At 44.7% G+C, this 17,667-nt stretch overlaps 1 protein-coding gene across 8 annotated transcripts in view; it reads left to right on the top strand.

Annotated features, from left to right (window-relative positions):
- Positions 1–17,667, top strand: part of SPATA6L (spermatogenesis associated 6 like) — a 49,519-nt gene that overhangs the window by 12,873 nt on the left and 18,979 nt on the right. For all 8 annotated transcript variants that reach the window (XM_032866520.1, XM_032866521.1, XM_032866518.1 and 5 more), the window contains 2 exons: positions 8,851–8,975; positions 14,288–14,365. In XM_032866520.1, coding sequence (XP_032722411.1) covers positions 8,851–8,975; positions 14,288–14,365 — 203 coding nt within the window. The remainder of the gene's footprint in view (positions 1–8,850; positions 8,976–14,287; positions 14,366–17,667) is intronic.

Below are 17,667 nucleotides of genomic sequence, written 5' to 3' on the forward strand. Positions count from 1 at the left end.
AAGTTTTATGGGAACACAGCCATACTCATTTGTTTAAATATTGTCTGTGGCTGCTTTTTTTATTTTAATGCTGGAGTTGAGTAGTTATGACCATATGGTCTGCAAAGCTTAAAATATTTACTGTCTGGCCCTTTACAGAAAAAATGCTTGCTAGAATCATGGGACTTTAGGAGGAAACTTTCCTGTTGTACCTTTGCTTTGTGTGTCTTTTTTTTTTTTTTTAAGGATTTATTTATTTATTTGAGAGAGAGAGAACACAAGCATGGAGGAGGGGCAGAGAGAGAGGAGAGGGAGAAGCAGTCTCCCCTCAAGCAGGGGAGCCTGATGCAGAGGCTGGATCCCAGGACCCTGGGATCATGACCTGAGCCAAAGTCAGATGCTTAACCGAGCCACCCAGGCATCCCTACCTAGACTCAACCATTTCCAATTCCTTTGTGATCTTTACTGTTACAGGTTTTTGCCTTTTCTACTCCCAAAGTGAAAATATCTTTACAGTTTTTACTTGCTGCAAAAAGCATTCCCAAATGATGAGAAAACCTTTATAATTTGGTGAGCCTGTTTCTTGCTGTATCTCTGTGGACAGAAGAACACCTAGATAAAGAATTTCTACATAATAGTGTCACATACACTTTCTTCTCTTTTTGGCCTCCCCATAATAGGAGACTGTTGCACTGGCATTTCTAAAAGCATAGATGAACATCATTATTTTTAATGACAATAAAGAATTTCATTAATTTACTTACATGTTATTGTAAGTCCATGAACAATAGAGACATAGTATTTGGGGTTTTGCTGTGGTTTCTCATTCTCAATAGCTATGGGTTTTTCCATTGTAGTATAATATCCTTTTTATTTTTTAAGATTATTTATTTATTTATTTGACAGTGAGATAAATCACAAGTAGGCAGAGAGGCAGGCGGGGGGGGTGGTAAGCAGGTTCCCTGCTGAGCAGAGAGCCCAATGTGGGGCTCCATCCCAGCACCCTGGGATCACGACCTTGAGCTGAAGGCAGAGGCTTTAACCCACTGAGCCACCCAGGTGCCCTTTCGTAGTATAATCATCCTTAAATTGATACTGTTAAACATTTAGGTTTTGTCTTTTACGTATTTATAAAAAATCATTTTTTTTCTCTTGGTATGTTTGTAAAGAATAGAACTACAGTAGTCTTCCCGTATCTGGGCTTCTGTTCCCATGGTTCCAGTTACCCATGGCAACAACCATGTTTGAGAAGCAGAGGACCCTCCTCCTGACATTGTCAGGAGGTCAGTAGTAGCTTAACAACTGAGTCACTCACCTCACCTCTTCTCATCACGTAGGCCTTTTATCAAATCACATCATCATGGGAAGGGTGATCTTGCACAGACCAAATTCACATGACTGTTATTATGGTGTATTGTTATGATTTTTCTATTTTCTTAGTAGTTATTATTGTTAATCTCTTACTAAGCCTAACTTATGAGTTAAACTTCATCATAGGTAGATATGCCTAGGGAGAAACGTAGTGTATATAGGACTGAGGACTTTCTGCTGTTTCAGGTGTCCACTGGGGGCCTTGGAACAGAATCCACTGAGGGTGAGGGGGTCCAACTGTACTAGACTGAACATCTGTAGCTTGTCACCTGGGAGTAAGCTGATCGCCAGCAAGTTTCCGTTATTACTGTATTCAGTAGTTTGTGGGATGCCCCTTGCCCGTAAGCCTAGCTGCTGCTGGATATTATGTGAATTTATTGTGTTTGCAAAGTAAATAATTTCTTCAAAATATATTTTACTATATGTGCTGGCCCCTTTTTAGATACGTGATTTAGATTTGTGACAACCTGAAATTTAAAATTTACTCCTTAAAAGTTTCCATTTTCCCATGATTTGTTTCTTGCTTTTCTTCTGTGTAACATGACTTTCATTTCATCCTTTGATTCCTTGTGGAGGGATGTCTGGATGTTAACATTGCACTTTGGTATACATTCCTAGGGTATTTTTATCGAAGTTTTAATAAGTTATGCATAATGCATATGTACGTCTCCTGTTCTCTTGTATTCTTTTGATATTTTATTTTTTCAAGATTTATTTATTTATTTATTTGACAGACAGAGATTTACAAGTAGGTGGAGAGGCAGGCGGAGAGGAGGAGGAAGCAGGTTCCCTGCTGAGCAGAGAGCCCGATGCGATGCGATGCGGGGCTCAATCCCAGGACCCTGAGATCATGACCTGAGCCAAAGGCAGAAGCTTTAACCCACTGAGCCACCCAGGCCCTCCTTGATTATTTATTGTTTGAATCTTTTGTTTTCTTAGGAAAGTGTGGGAGAAGGAAAGTGAGTCTCACAGCTCCATGAGCTAAAGCAGACGTAGCTCTGGAGGCCGTTTGAGGATCGTAGTTTTGCCCTGTTGGGGCTGTCCCCAGAGGAAGACACAGTTCCTGAGTAGTCGTGGGGACCGGGAAGTCTGTAGCTCTTTCTTCTGCCTCTTGGCCCTTTGGCAGAAGCAGGCCCTGAAAACAGGAACCCCACCCTGTGTGGATCTAAGGATAGGCAGTCACGTAATGTCAGGGCTTTCTTAGGGAGAACAGAGGGAAGATCAGAGAGGCTTTCTACCTGCTTTTCAGAAACTCTTACTGAATATTTTTCAGCCTGAAAGTGATAGGCTAAAATCAGGGTATTCAATTTTTTTCCATTTTTTTTTCTTTTTTGACCTAATTTTATATTCAAGCATCTATCAATGCAAACTGGCAAGTTATATTTCAGTGTTAATGAAGTAGAAGCAGGCCCATTTTGGTCTTTTTTAATTCTATAAGAAGCTTTAAAAAATAACCCAATATCTAGGGCGCCTGGGTGGCTCAATCAGTTAAGCATCTGCCTTCAGCTCACGTCATGATCTCAGGGTCCTCGGCTCGAGCCCCACGTCGGGTTTCCTGCTTGGTGGGAAATCTCCTTCTCCATTTCCCTCTGTCCCTTCCCCTGCTTGTCCTTTCTCTCTCTCTGTCAAATAAATAAATAAAATCTTAAAAAAATGTAACCCAATACCTAAATACTACTACTGTAAAAATTTAACTAACACAAAGTTTATAAAATAGTTAAAAGCCACATTCATCAACAACCTCTGACAATAATTACTACTAATAATTTGTTGTGTTGCTTTTTAGATGTTTTCATATATATGTATATGTAATGCATTTAGTGTATTCAAGGAAATCTAAAATACATTTATACATACTCACATGTATACATGAACATACTCTATATATTTAGTATTTAATATATGTATGTTTAGTATTCAATCAGTATACTGATTGAATATACATAGCCTGCAACTTGCTTTTTAAAACTTAATGTATCTTAGATTACCATATGACCAGAAATATCTGTGAGAAGGTTGCAGGAGTAGTTCAAGGCCATGATGATTGACTGGAGAACCTTGAGGCTGGGTGCATGCAGACGGGTTATAACTCAGAAGCTACTCAGATGTGAAATGGAGGCCATATGGTACTTACTTTCCTTTTGTCTACAGTCCTTGTATTGCGAATTGTAATTTTTAATAGCATTAAATTAAAACTGATAAAAATAATTTCACTTGGCTTCAGATGCATTACAGATTGGTCCGTTGACTGGTCCAACATCTGTGTATTAAGATGTGCTCAGAACATGCCCCATGCCGGGCTGCTGGTATCATGCCCGTGGCTCCAGGCAGAACGGTGGTAAGGGAGCCCTCTTGGCTCTCCTTTTGTTCTTGATACTGGATAATTAAGCAAAAATGATTTGTCTCATGTAGGCTGCACTGTGGGGTCCCAGGGACCACATTTAGGTTCACGTGGACCCATCCTTCATGTGTCTGAAATCTTTTGCTTTTCATTTTGCTGCAGATTTTATTTTATTTTTTACAGATTTTATTTATTTATTTGACAGAGAGAGAGAGAGATCACAAATAGGCAGAGAGGCAGGCAGGGCAGGTGGGAAGCAGGCTCCCCGCTGAGCAGAGAGCCTGACGTGGGACTCGATCCCAGGACCCTAAGATCATGACCTGAGCCGAAGGCAGAGGCTTTAACCCACTGAGCCACCCAGGCACCCTTATTGTTTTTTTTTTTTCCAAAGGTTTTATTTATTTATTTGACAGAGAGAGACACAGCAAGAGAGGGAACACAAGCAGGGTCGGGGTGGGGGAGTGGGAGAGGGAGAAGCAGTCTTCCTGCTGAGCATGGAGCCCAATACTGGGCTCCATCCCAAGGTCCTGGGATCATGACCTGAGCCAAAGGCAGACAATTAACGACTTAGCGACTCAGGTGCCCCTATTTTATTGTTTGATGTTCATTTGCACCGCTTTCCGAAACACATAGAGTCAAAAGACACATTATGACCATTATGTTAATGACATGAGTACCTCAGATTTGCATATAGCTTTACTGCTAAAGAGGTCCCATGATTTGGCTTAGAAGCCATGAAGGACCGCCCCCACCCACCACCACGTTCATGTTTACAAAAGCTGAGAAAAAGCCAGCAGACACAGGGGGGCAGCAGTGTAATCCTGTTTGCTGGGAGCTTGGGGCTTTCTTCTTACCCATGTGTTCCTCTGGGAGAAATCACGGAGGCTCTGCCCAGCTGTAAAATGCTATTTCAGTGCGTGCCCGTTCCTTCAATCAGACTTTGTTTTATCCTTCGTAGTGGTGTTCACAAGGCATCCCCAACAAAAGAGCTCCTCCTGCCTCAGTTAATACGGGTCTGATTTCCTGCTCTGCTGCGTGGTGTCCTACTTGCCTCCTGCTCACAGAGCCGGTCTCCTTCTCTATACAGAAGGTGTCACATGAGATGGGCAAGCTGTAACTTCTGATATGCTCTGCAGAGGCTAGATTTTCAAAACAACATGGTTATGAAAATGACTGTTTTTCTCGAAGGCTCGTCTGTTTTCGTTTTTTGGGGCACAAGTTTCTCACTGAAGGCGTTGATGATGTCTGGGTCTGAGTCTGCAAGAACACCGATTTCTGCCAGACATTTCCCTTGGCCTAGGGGGATCGCTGAGCGGGTGTCTTTGCTTATGATGCATGGCCGAGGCTCCTGCTGCCGTGTCCCCCCTTGCCATGCCAGCATTTGCACACTGGGTGGCAGTTTGGACTCCAGAACATGACCAAAGCAGAGAGAGAGAGAGAACTGAGACACATAGCCTTTTACTTCTCTTCTCCAATTTCAGTCTCTCTGTTCCTGTGATTCCAAGACAGGAGATGAGCCTCCTAGTCTCCAACCTCTTTATTTTTATTTTGATTCTTGCTAAATCCACGAATCGTGATTTAGTAGTTGTCATGTTGGACGCAGTGACGAGAGCTGGCTGAAAACCTATGGAAGGAGACAGGAGAAGGCCAGTGTGGAGAGCATCTCACCGCACATGTCGGGGTTTATCTGAGCGGGAGCATGGGATCAAAAACACGTGACGACCAGAGAGCAGGGTGGCGCTGGGCCTCTGCTCAGCTGGCGGCATGGAGCGGTCCTGATGGAGGCAGGCGATGGCAGGTGGTGTCGTTGACACTTTCTAAATGTCATGTGCCCTCACAGTAGCCCCGGGGGCAGGGACTATTACGACTTTTATGTTTTCCTGAACAGGAAGCTGAAACTAGGAGCTTATGTAATTTGCTCCTGGTCACAGAGCTGGTAGATAGTGGGGCAGGGATTCGAACCTGCTCTGTCTGAGCCAAGAAACAGTTCTTTTTTTTTTTTTTTTTTTAAGATTTTATTTATTTGACAGAGATCACAAGTAGGCAGAGAGAGAGAGGAAGGGAAGCAGGCTTCCCGCTGAGCAGAGAGCCCAATGCGGGGCTTGATCCCAGGACCCTGAGATCATGACCCAAGCCGAAGGCAGAGGCTTTAACCCACTGAGCCATCCAGGCGCCCCCAAGAAACAATTCTTAACCACCAAGCCACAGGCTTTAGTAGAAAGAAAGCTGTGTTTCATTGCTAGTGATGGGCGAGGAGACAGTCACATCACTGCCTGTTTTCAGGTTGCACTTACGAGGTCTCTGAGTAGAGGAAGTCTCTCTGGCCAGCGAGGTGGGACATCATACCCATCACCAAGAAAGCACTGTCAGAGGAGCACTGATGAAAAGGAGGGTGGGATAAAGCGGGAGATTCATCTTAGAACTGCCCCCCCACGGGCGCCTGGGTGGCTCAGTGGGTTAAACCTCTGCCTACAGCTCAGGTCATGATCCCAGGGTCCTGGGATTGAGTCCTGCATCGGGCTCTCTGCTTAGTGGGGAGCCTGCTTCTCTGTCTGCCTCTCTCTCTCTCTCTCTGTCTACCTCTCTTCCTCCTTGTGATCTCTGTCAAATAAATAAATAAAACCTTAAAAAATTTTTTTTAGAAGTCTATCTTTAATGACCTCTGCAGGGGCCTATGAGAGATGCTAGCAGAATAGCCCCTTCCGGGTAAGGTGGTCTTGGCTGGGCTGTGTGCTGGTAACCGGCCCACACTCACAGCCCTCTAGGGACAGCCCTGCCAGGCATGCGGTAATGAATGTAACGGTCCCAGCACCGACGGGAGATCACAAACACAGGTGTGATGCCAGTCTTGGTTCGCTCTACCTGTCGGGCAGAAAGTGAAATAGGGTGATGTGGTGGGGAGTGCCAGGCTTCTTTAGGTTGGGGTCCCACCTGTCTGATGAGATGACATTTCAACTGAGGTCCCTCATCGGGTAGGAGGGTGCCGGCGGTGCAGAGATCCGGGGAAGGAACGTGACAGGAGAACTCGGGCAAGCATGGTGTGTCTGAAGGACAGCAGGAAAGGCAGCAGGGCGGACATGGCATGATCGAGGAGGCGAGTGGTAACAGATTATGGAGGAGGGGTGAGGCGAGGCCTGAGTACACGGAGTCTTGAAGGCCAGCGTGAGATGCTTTGGTTTTATTCTAGCAGGATGGGGAGCCCGTTGGAAGGTTGTAAGAAGATGGAAAGGTACAATGAGATGTATTTATAACATGGCAGTATATGGAGGAGAGCTCTGATAGCAGGACAGCGGAAGCAGGGAGGCCAGCTCAGCGGCGGTGGCCATGGTCCAGGAGGTAGGTGGTGGGGCTGGGACCAGGCTGGTGGCTGTAAGGGTGGAGAGAGGACACAGACTTTAGATTTATATTGGAGATGGAGTCTACAGGACTAGCTAATGGGTTCACGTGAGGAGTGAAAGAGTGAAATTAAGGGTAAATCCTAGATTTTTGGCTCAAGCTTGTGGTACTCGTTCTGATGGGAGGATAAGGAAGAGCTTACTTGAGGGAAAAACTCAAGAGTTCTGTTTTGGACCTGTTACCTTGGAGACATGAGACGTTTAAGGTGAAACTTGAAAGATGAATGGGATCTCACTGAGAATGGGAAGGAAGGAAGGACATTCTGGAAGGAGCAGCGTGGGCTGAGGGAGTCCGTACGTAGTGGAGGAGCGAAAGACAGCTCATCAGTCCGTGTGGCTGGTGCACATCCGAGACAAGACGAGAGGAGTGGAAAGATGATTTCCTGATGAAAGAGATAATGCGTTCTTTTTGCCCTTTGATCCTTATTAGAGCCCAAGCGTTTGTGCTGAGCAGAATAAGTAGGAAGACATTACTCTGTCACGTTTGACAATGTCAGCTGTTTGTCCCACTGATGTGCCAGAAATACACCCCATCAGAGTTCTCAGAATCAAATGGCAGTTACCAAACGGCTAAGACGTCTCACTGACTCTGGTTTCTTTTTTAGCGGTGCTCTGCGCAAGGGCCACTCTCTGTCTGACCCTTTCGTGGAGCACCTGCTGTGTAGACAAGGAGGGTTCCGCCAGTAGTCGTCCTTCAGTGCGGTGACTCTCAGCCCTCCTAGACCTGAGATCTTCTTTCAGGGAACTCATGGTTTGTGGCATCCCTTTGCTGTACTGAGATACTATTCATGGTTAATATAACCAGCTCACACACATCGCGGCAAACGGTATAATATCTCAGTTGCAGCAAAGGGGAAATAAAAGGAAAATGGTTGAAAATAAAATGCTGGTATTGATACCCAAACATTGAGTGTAAGGAGGTATTTAGACATGGCATGATTTTCAAAATGCCAGTTGCGTCTCAGTAAAGAGCTGAACACAGCCGCGTACAAATGACCCTTAGTTTACATGGTAGCTGCTTTCCTGAAAATTCAGTGTATGTTAAGATCATGCAAAGCAAGTGCTCCATGTTCATATGTAACAGTGAGGTTCCAGGCTCGGCCAATTACAAAACAGCTTCTCACCTGAAAGAATGTTATGATGTTAGAATGTTGTGCAGGAACATCTTGAACATCACAGGACATCTTACCATGCAAATTTTTGGAAATGTCCCTGTGGCTGGTACCAGCCCTGCTAAGAACCACAGCTTTGGCTGTTCTATGGGCCATGGGGATGCTGGTACCTCTGTATCAGAGGACACATTGACCTCCATCCTCCCATCCCCCCAGTCTACGCTGTAACCTTTTCGTGAATGGGGCATTGTCTGCCTTGTTCCTGTTCTATCCCTAGGACTTGGCGCAAGATGTGTCCTTAGAAAACATTGTTGAAGGAAAGGATGGGTGGATGCATTGATGGATGGACAGACGGATGGATGGATGAAAAGAGATTTTTCTCTTTGTTCTGTTTTGCGGAGCAATCCTTTAGTTTTTTTCTCATTCTCTTTTATGACGTGGGAAGGCTTTTAAAAATGATCCATGAGATAAGAAGTAGTAGAAGTCTCTTCTACTCCACCTCTTAAATTACAGGTGCTTTGATCAAAATGTCTATTTTTAGCTGAGTGCCATCTGAGCTGTCACCTGTATGAGCTTTTATTTTGTTAAACCTGGGAATGTAGATCATTTTGAGAATGTAAATCTACTTATGGCTCTTCTCCTTTCTTTCTAGTATGGGAGGAGTTGGCCTGCTATGAAGAAAACACACGGGATTTCCTTTTCCCTGAACCCAAGCTGACACCTTCGCTCCCTGGGATGTGCCGGGAGGTGCTCATGAAGACAATCGCGGGGTTTCCAGTAAGTGGTTCACGCCCAGCCGGACTTCAGTGGGGAGAGACTCTTGGGACTTGGACATCTTATTTCTGATAGGGCTTGTTCTTGGGCAGATCATGGCATCTCAGTTGGTACTCCTAGTGGCCCCGTTTAGATGCCCCATTCAAAACCCCGATTATATTGATTCCCACTGCTGATCTGAGAGGTGTGGGTGTCTTAACCTATCAGGCCAAATCATTGCCTTGTTCATACTGTCACTTACTTCCAAGGATGCTTTCCCCCCTCCTCTTAATGCAGATTAACGGAAAGACTTGATGTTTCTGTAGTGATAATGGAAGAAAATAGAGTCGTGAGAGTAATAATGCTGCCTCTCATTTCTTTTGAGCTTTTGAGTTTTCCTCTGGTATGTTTTTTGTTTTTGTTTTTTTAAAGATTTTATTTGTTTATTTGACAGACAGAGATCACAAGTAGGCAGAGAGGCAGGCAGAGAGAGAGAGAGAGAGAGGAGGAAGCAGGCTCCCTGCCGAGCAGAGAGCCCGATGTGGGGCTCGATCCCAGGACCTTGGGATGACAACCTGAGTTGAAGGCAGAGGCTTTAACCCACTGAGCCACCCAGGCGCCCCGCCTCTGGTATGATATTTTCCTCGTGATCTCTCTCCTGTCAGCCAAGGCAGATTCAGAGTCTCCACTTAATGGAAGGGAAAGGGACAGAGGCTCACAGTGAGACTATGGAAGGATCTTGAACGAACAGCAGTTACTCCCCTGGCAGTCTGTTTGGGGGGCATTACCTGAACCCAAACTCGGCATACTCATTTTGATGGTATCTCTGGTGGTTTCTAACCCCACAGCAGCTCTGACAGTTTCCTCAACATTTATGTTACTCAGAGGGCCTCTGTTGGAAGGGCCACAGCTTTATGAATTTAAAAAGCCTGTTTAATACTCACCCCTGCTCTTACTCCCCCATGAATCGCTGTAGTTATACTCTCATAAAATGTCATTGCCTCCTGTTTTGTTGAGAGTACGGTGCAGAATACGTAACACGAAGGACCCTTGTTTCTGTGATGTTTATGGTGACAGAACTTCTAATATTTAAAGCAACAAACATTCATCCAAAGTTGTCCTCCTCCGAACTGCTAATGAGCATAACTTTTATTTTTTTTAAAGATTTTATTTATTTATTTGACAGAGATCACAAGTAGGCAGAGAGGCAGGCAGAGAGAGAGAGAAAGGAAGGCAAGCAGGCTCCCGGCTGAGCAGAGGGCCCTACGCGGGGCTCCATCCCAGGACCCTGGGATCATGACCCGAGCCAAAGGTCGAAGCTTTAACCCACTGAGCCACCCAGGCGCCTCTGAGCATAACTTTTAAACCCTCCACAATCATGATGGTTTAGTGAAGATCACAGACACCATTTTTTCCCCTCAAAGATACTCTCTTTGTCTGTCACTTATATCCGTGGTACTTGTGAGAATGCTTGCCTTTGTTATTTAGAGCTATTGGTATACTGCTCTCCCGAAGCTAAAAGGATAAAAACCGGTGCCCATCACATGGGGGTTACTCTTCATATTAACTGTGGTTTGCCTGAGTTTTCTATTAAGTCAAAGCCATCTGCAAACACGGGGCTGGTATCCAGCTGGGTATCAAGACGAGGAGAAACACACGGTCTTATCTTCTCCCAAATGTCATCTCTGTTTAACTTTGTGAGCACAAGTAGGAAGAAGAACATATAGGAAGTTGTGTTTAGTTACTCATAAACGCAGGTAATCATCAGAGAAAGGGCTTGAAAACTGCTGGGAAATATCCTCATGCATTAGGGGTAAAGTATCAGTAAAGTTAATGAAACTATGTTTAAAACAATTTGGAAAAAGATAGAGGAGCTCAGTTTTTCTCGAATGTTCTAGAAGGCAAAATAAAACCGGTTGGCGTAGTTTTAATGAAGGCTGACCTTCGCTGAGTACTCACTCGATGCCAGGAACTGTGCTGAGTTTGATACATGACTGACGTTGTTCAGTCCTCCTTAACCCTGCAAGGTGGCTGCCATTCTTTTCCGGTTTTGTGGCTGGGGAAGGTGACGCAGGGAGTTTAATGTGCTCGAAGCCTCCCAGAGAGGATTATCGTGCTGGCCTGTCGGACTTCAAAGTCAGCATGCTTGGTCGCAGTGAGAGGCTGATTCTCTCACATTTCTGTCAGCCCAGTGTCCACTTTCTCTTCATTAATATTGTAGAACGTGAGTGTGGATTATGTGTACCAGTCAGGCAAATCATTCATTTGTTTTCTCTTATTATTTCATTAAAAATTAGACTTATTTCCTCCATAGAAGTGTGACTTTTTCTTTGTATTTCCACATTTCATTTTATTTCACTTGATACCTTGACAGCTTTTTCTCCTTCCTTTCCTTGGCAAGGTCAAGAATTTTTTTTGTTTTGCTTTGTTTGGGCTTTTTGCATAATTTGATTTTTTTGTAAACTGAGCTTTTTGACCAACATGGGGCTTGAACTCATGACCCCAAGATCAAGAGTCGCATGCTGTACCGACTGAGCCAGCCAGGAGCCCCAAGAATTTTCTTTTTTTTTTTTTTAAGATTTTATTTATTTGACACAGAGAGAGATCACAAATAGGCAGAGAGGCAGGCAGAGAGAGAAGCAGGCTCCCCGCCAAGCAGAGAGCCTGATGCAGGGCTTGATCCCAGGACCCTGGGATCATGACCTGAGCCGAAGGCAGAGGCTTTAACCCACTGAGCTACCCAGGTGCCCCAAGAATTTTCTTTTTTAATATAATTTGTTTTCTTGTTAGGTGAAGACTGACTTTGTAAAGTAAGCAGAAAGAATATTATTATTTCTTAATTATTAACTTGTAGCTAATCATTTCATTTTTCCTTTGGTGTTGGAATTCTTGAAAAATTGTACTGTGAAATCTGTTTGTTGACCTAACCATTACCACCTTCCTCCCGTTGCTAAGGAAACTGGACAAGAGAAAACCTATAGATTTCAGCTCTAAACTATTAAGCTAAAATCAGTACTGCTGTGAAAAAGGAAGTACATTCCTCCTGATTGTCTGTAAGTCATTGTCAGGGGTGGAGGTTCTAGGAGGTGAACAAGAATGTGTTACAGGGTGTGGACTCCTGGCAGGTAGGGCACCCTCTTCCTCCTCTCCAGGCAACATAGAGCAGGGTCCTGAAGGCCAGCTAGACAGCCACAGGTGCAGAAGTTAAGGCTGGACCCCGACTGCCTGGGTTCAGTCCCAGTTTTGTTGCTCAGTGACTGTGACTTTGGGTAAATTACTTAGTCTCTGTGTACCTTAGTTTCCTCACCTATAAAATGGGCTGATACTAATCCTTCCCCCATTGGGTTAAATGAGGGTTAAATCTATGTGTAGGGTTTAGCATGCTGTCTGGAAGTACAGGCAAGTACATGATGTGAGCGGTTACAGTTTGTCATATTGTCATTCAGAGGTTAACACGGCCTCCCCGCAAGGCGATGAGACAGTGGCACAAGTCGGTGCCTCAGGTGGTGACTTGTTCAGGGTCGGACAGCCCCTTACCCCAGCCACTGGTCTGTTCTTCATCAGGGGACTAGAAGTTTTGCCTTTTTTGGAAGGTCATGTAAATGGAATCATAGTCTACAACCCTTTGAGACTGGCTTCTTTCACTTTGAAAAATGCCATTGTGAGCCATCCATGTGATGGGGTGTGTCAGTAGTCTGTTCTTCATTACCACTGACCGTGTGTCTGTGTCCGTCCGTGTGCATCTGTGTGCGCCTGCGTGCATCTGTGTCCGTGTGCACGTGTGTGTATGTGTGTGCATCCGTGTGCATCTGTGTGCATCTGTGTCCGTCTGTGTGCACGCATGTGTGTGTGCGTCTGTGTGTGCCTGCGTGCATCTGTGTCTGTCTGTGTGTGCGTGTGTATGTCTGTGTGCGTCTGTGTGTGTGTATGTCTGTGTGTGCCTGTGTGTGTCTGTGTCCATCTGCGTACGCCTGTGTGCTCCTGTGTGCACTGTGTGTGCCTGTGTGCATCTGTATGCACGTGTACATTATTCAGTGTGGTACCCGTCAGAGACAGGAGTGCCGATCAATGAAACAAAACGGAGAGCTTGGGAATAGACCTAATGAACATAAATATTTGGTACAATACAAAGCATGTTTTTCAAAGAAAGCAGGTGGGGAAGGAGGACCTCTGGGTATCGCTCTTCCCAGATAATGTCACTCAATCCTACGGGTCAGCGCATTAAAGAGAATAGCTAATGGCATGAACGCTGGAGCCAGAGCGCCCGGGTCCAGCGACCAGCCCTGCCGTTACCAGCGGTCAGCTGACTTAGTTACTCATCCACAGAGTCCGGATTCTGGAGCTCCACCTCGCGGGGTTGTTGGGAGGATCCAATGGGTTGTTATATGCAGAGCACTTAGGTCAAGGCCTGGCACAAGATTGCATGTTACACGGGGCGTAGCTCTTCTCATTATGCTTATGTTTTATTTTTCAGTTTTATTGATGTATAATCAACAAATAAATATTGTATACACTTAAGGTATACAACTTGATGTTTTGATACACAATGTGAAATAATTGCCACATCAAGCTAATTAACTTATCCATCACTTATTACTCATTTAGCCTTTTCTTTCTTTTTTTTTCTTCCCTCCCTCTTCCTTCCTTCCTTCCTTTCTTCCTCCCCCCTTCTCCTTTTTATTTCTTTCTCCCTTTTCTTTCTTTCTTTTCTCTCTCTCTCTTTCTCCCTCCCTCCCTCTCCCTTCCTTTCTCCCTCCTTCCCTCTCCTTTCCTCCCTCCCTTCCTTCATCCTTCCTTCCTTCTTGAAGTGAGGATACATAAGATCTACCCTCGTAGAAAATTTCAAATTTACAGTATAGTATTTTTAACTATGGTCACCTTGCTACACATCAGCTAGACCTCTAGAACTTAATCATCTTGCATAACTAACTGAAACTTTGTGCCCTTGACCACCATCTCCCCATTTCCCCCATCCTCCAGTCCCTACTGGGAACAGCATTCTCCTCTCTGCTTCGATGAGTTTGACTGTTTTAGATCCCACACATAAGTAAGGCACACCATATTTGTCTCTCTGTGTCTGGCTTATTTCACTTAGTATGATGTCCTCTAGATTATTCTATGCAGTCATAAAAGTTGGGATTTCCTTCTTTTTAAAGGCTGAATAGTATTTTATCATATATATATTTGTTATGTGTATATTATAGGTAATATGTGTGGATTATGCCAACCACACAAAAAAGTAATTAAGTGCTTACCTGCTTTCAAGTTAGATGATGTGGGCCAAAAATCTATTTCCAATAATTTTATTTGCTTCTTTTATGCTGTTTTATTTTTAGGGCATTGCTCCCAAAATAGAGTTTTCTACAAGGACAGCCATCAGAGAACGTGTGTTTCTACAAAGAAACAGATTTCCTGTAAGTATAACCAAGAACCCAGTGATAGAACTGTCAGGAATTTTCTCCACAGACTTAAAGAGTTTCAGCCCATCACCAAGTTTCAATGCAACTAGATGAATAGAAACCTGGAGATTTATTGCTGGGTTTGAATTTCCATATTCAAATTATTTGTTCAGCCCTATCACATTTGACCGAGTGCTTTTGACAGGTGTTCATCATGGTCTCGTCGGTGGAAGAGATGCAAAAGCTAAAATCACAAGCTGCTTAGCTTTCTTGTTCCTGTTCTGTGACTTTTGCCCTTGATCCTTTGAATAATAGTGTCCCTTCATTCTTCTCCTGAGGCTGCAGCACAGAGCTGTGTTTCTGGGCTGTCTTTGGCGATCACGAAGGGCCTTGGAGCATCCTTGAGCACTCTTCCATTTCTCTGTCATGCTGACTGCTTTCGGTGTTTCTTTTTACCTTATTGTACATAATTTTTAACCATTTAAAATATCTTCTAGAACAATATGGAAAATGAATGAATGTACTTTGTAAAGCTTCTTCAGGGACTTTGCTTGTCATCCCAAATGTTGCCTGGATGTCCTGGAAAATCCTTGAAAGTGTAGACTATGGGTTAAGGGCTACTGAATGCAGAGGGTCACTGATCCGTGCAAAGCCATCAGTCCTCTGGGCATCACAACTCAGGAGGCCAATGATTAATTCTGGAAGGCATTGGCTGTTTTTTACTTAAAAAAATTTTTTTAAATTCATTTTTTAGAAAGAGAGAGAGAGCATGAGCAGGAGGGGCAGAGGGAAGAGGGAGAGAGAATCCCAAGCAAACTACACTGAGCACAGAGCTGGATGTGGGGCTCGATCTCATGACCCTGAAATCACAACCAGAGCCGAAATCAAGAGTTGGATGCTAAGTGACTGAGCCACCCCGGCACCCCCGCATTGGCTGCTTTTTAGTTTCTCCCTATTTACCCACTATTTTCTCCAATCTGATATGGGTGCACAGTGATTTTTATTGTTTATTTTTTAAAAAGATTATTTATTTATTTATTTATTTGACAGACAGAGATCACAAGTAGGCAGAAAAGCAGGCAGAGAAAGAGAGGAGGAAGCAGGCTCCCTACTGAGCAGAGAGCCCGATGCGGGGCTTGATCCCAGGATCCTGGGATCGTGACCTGAGCCGAAGGCAGAGACTAACTCACAGAGCCACCCAGGCACCCCACACAGTGATTTTTTTCAGTCTGTCTCTCTCTTCTACTCTGCCATTTTAATATTGTTTTGGCCTCTTAATATCGGTCTTCATTAAGTCTTAACTTTTTAAAGTAGTACCTCTTATCATTTTTTTCCTCATAACAAAAGTATTTAGTTTAGAATACCAGAAAATGCAGATAAGCAAACACAGACAAAATAAAAATAAAAACTGCCTCTCATCCTTATTATGCAGAGATGAGCATGACTCATTTTTTTGAGTATATTCTTCTGTACACAGACACACACACACACACACATTATTTTAATGTTAAAAGATCGGGATCATGCAATACTGCATATGATTTTGTATTTTTCCTTTTTCACTTAATACTGCACAAACATGTTTCTAACAATCTTTTTCTTGTTGTTTAAAGATTTTATTTATTATTTATTTGACAGAGAGAGAAAACACAGGCAGGAAGAGTGGCAGGCAGAGGGAGAAGCAGGTTCTCTGCCGAGCAAGGACCCGATGCAGGGCTCCGTCCCAGGACCCTGGGATCATAACCTGAGCCAAAGGCAGACGCTTAATGACTAAGCGACCCAGGCGCCCCTAACATCCTTTAAAAAAAAAAAAAAAAAAAAGATTTATTTATTTTAGAGAGAGAGCTCGAGGAGGGGGAGGGGCAGTAGAAGATGGAGAGAATCTCAAGCCGAATCCACACTGTGTGTGAAGCCTGATGTGGGGCTCGATCTCAAGACCCTGAGATCATGACCTAAGCAGAAACCAAGAATCAGATGCTTTATGACTGAGCCACCCAGGTGCCCCATTTCTCACATCCTTAAGTATCGTTAGGCCATGCAGTTTTTCACAGCTTCATAATTGGCCGTTGTATGGACGTACCATGATTTGGCCAATGGTTTTCTTGTTGGGTTCTTCACTGATACAGTAGTCAGAGTCTGGTCAGGAAACAAAACCACACCTGTTCTTTTAGTAAAAAGATCTAATTAATTTTTTTTTAAAAGTCCAAACAGGGATTAAAGGACTGAAGGACTGAGGGTAAAAGGGGACACGAAGTGACAGACATAGTAACTTGAGGAAGCGGCTTCCATCCCTGGGGCTGAGGGATGAGAGGAAGAGGTGGGGTCATTAAGCTCATAGGAGCCTGAGGGAGAGACCCCACACAGGTGGGACCAGAGCTGTGGGGAGGGGCTGCTTGCCCCGGTGCTTCCTCAAGGGTTTAGAGACGGGGCTCTGCTGAGTGAGACTCGGACCTCTTGGAGGGACAGTGCTCACTGCTGGTGCCTCTGGAGCTTGGAGGGAGGGTCCGGTGGGGCAGGACTCAAAGCTCTGAGCAGGGGACCCTGGCCGGCTGGTGCTGGTAGATCTGAGCGGGGCGCACTGAGGCCGGGTCTGGGGTTATTGGGGCGAAAACTAAACACTGGCCGCGTGTGCCTCTCTCACGGTGAAGCCCCGTGGCTGGGGTGACGCTCACGGAGTAGAAGGCCGCGCTCGGCGGGAGTCCTGGCTTCCTCCTCCCGTTTTCAGTTTCCCTCTGGCGCCTCCTAGTGGTGGAGCCTCTGCTGAATGGCGGGCCGAACCGAAGGGTTTGCCCCCGTATCCCAAAGCTGAGTATCAGCCACGTGGGTCTGGAGCAGAGAGGAAATTGCTTACCAGTATAAATGATTTCTCATTGTTTGAATGGTTATAAGAATGTCTGTAGCTGGCGCGCCTGGGTGGCTCAGCCGGTTAAATGTCTGCCTTCAGCTCAGGTCATGATCCTACCGTCCTGGGATCAAGTCCCTCATGGGGCTCCCTGCTGAGAAGGGACATCTGCTTCTCCCTCTCCGTTTGCCCCTGCCCCGTTCTCTCTTTTTCTCAAATAAAAAAGAAAAAGAATGTAGCTATACAGATACATAGTTATTTCCTTATAATGAATTCCTTAACGTGAAACTGCTGGGCCAGAATGTATGCCTGATTCAGCCCCTCCCCCCAACAAGTCATCTATCTGTGATGAGGGAGGGGTGTCTGATACCTTCCAACTTCCTCCTAATGCAAAAACTTTTCACTGTTTGAAATATATGATGCCAGCCTAGTAAGTGATGTTAAGCTGAGCTGAAGAAAAACTAAGGAGAGAACA

Source organism: Lontra canadensis, unplaced genomic scaffold (genome assembly GCF_010015895.1).
Source record: "Lontra canadensis isolate GAN:19392208 unplaced genomic scaffold, GSC_riverotter_1.0 scaffold31, whole genome shotgun sequence".
Taxonomy (NCBI): Eukaryota; Metazoa; Chordata; class Mammalia; order Carnivora; family Mustelidae; genus Lontra; species Lontra canadensis.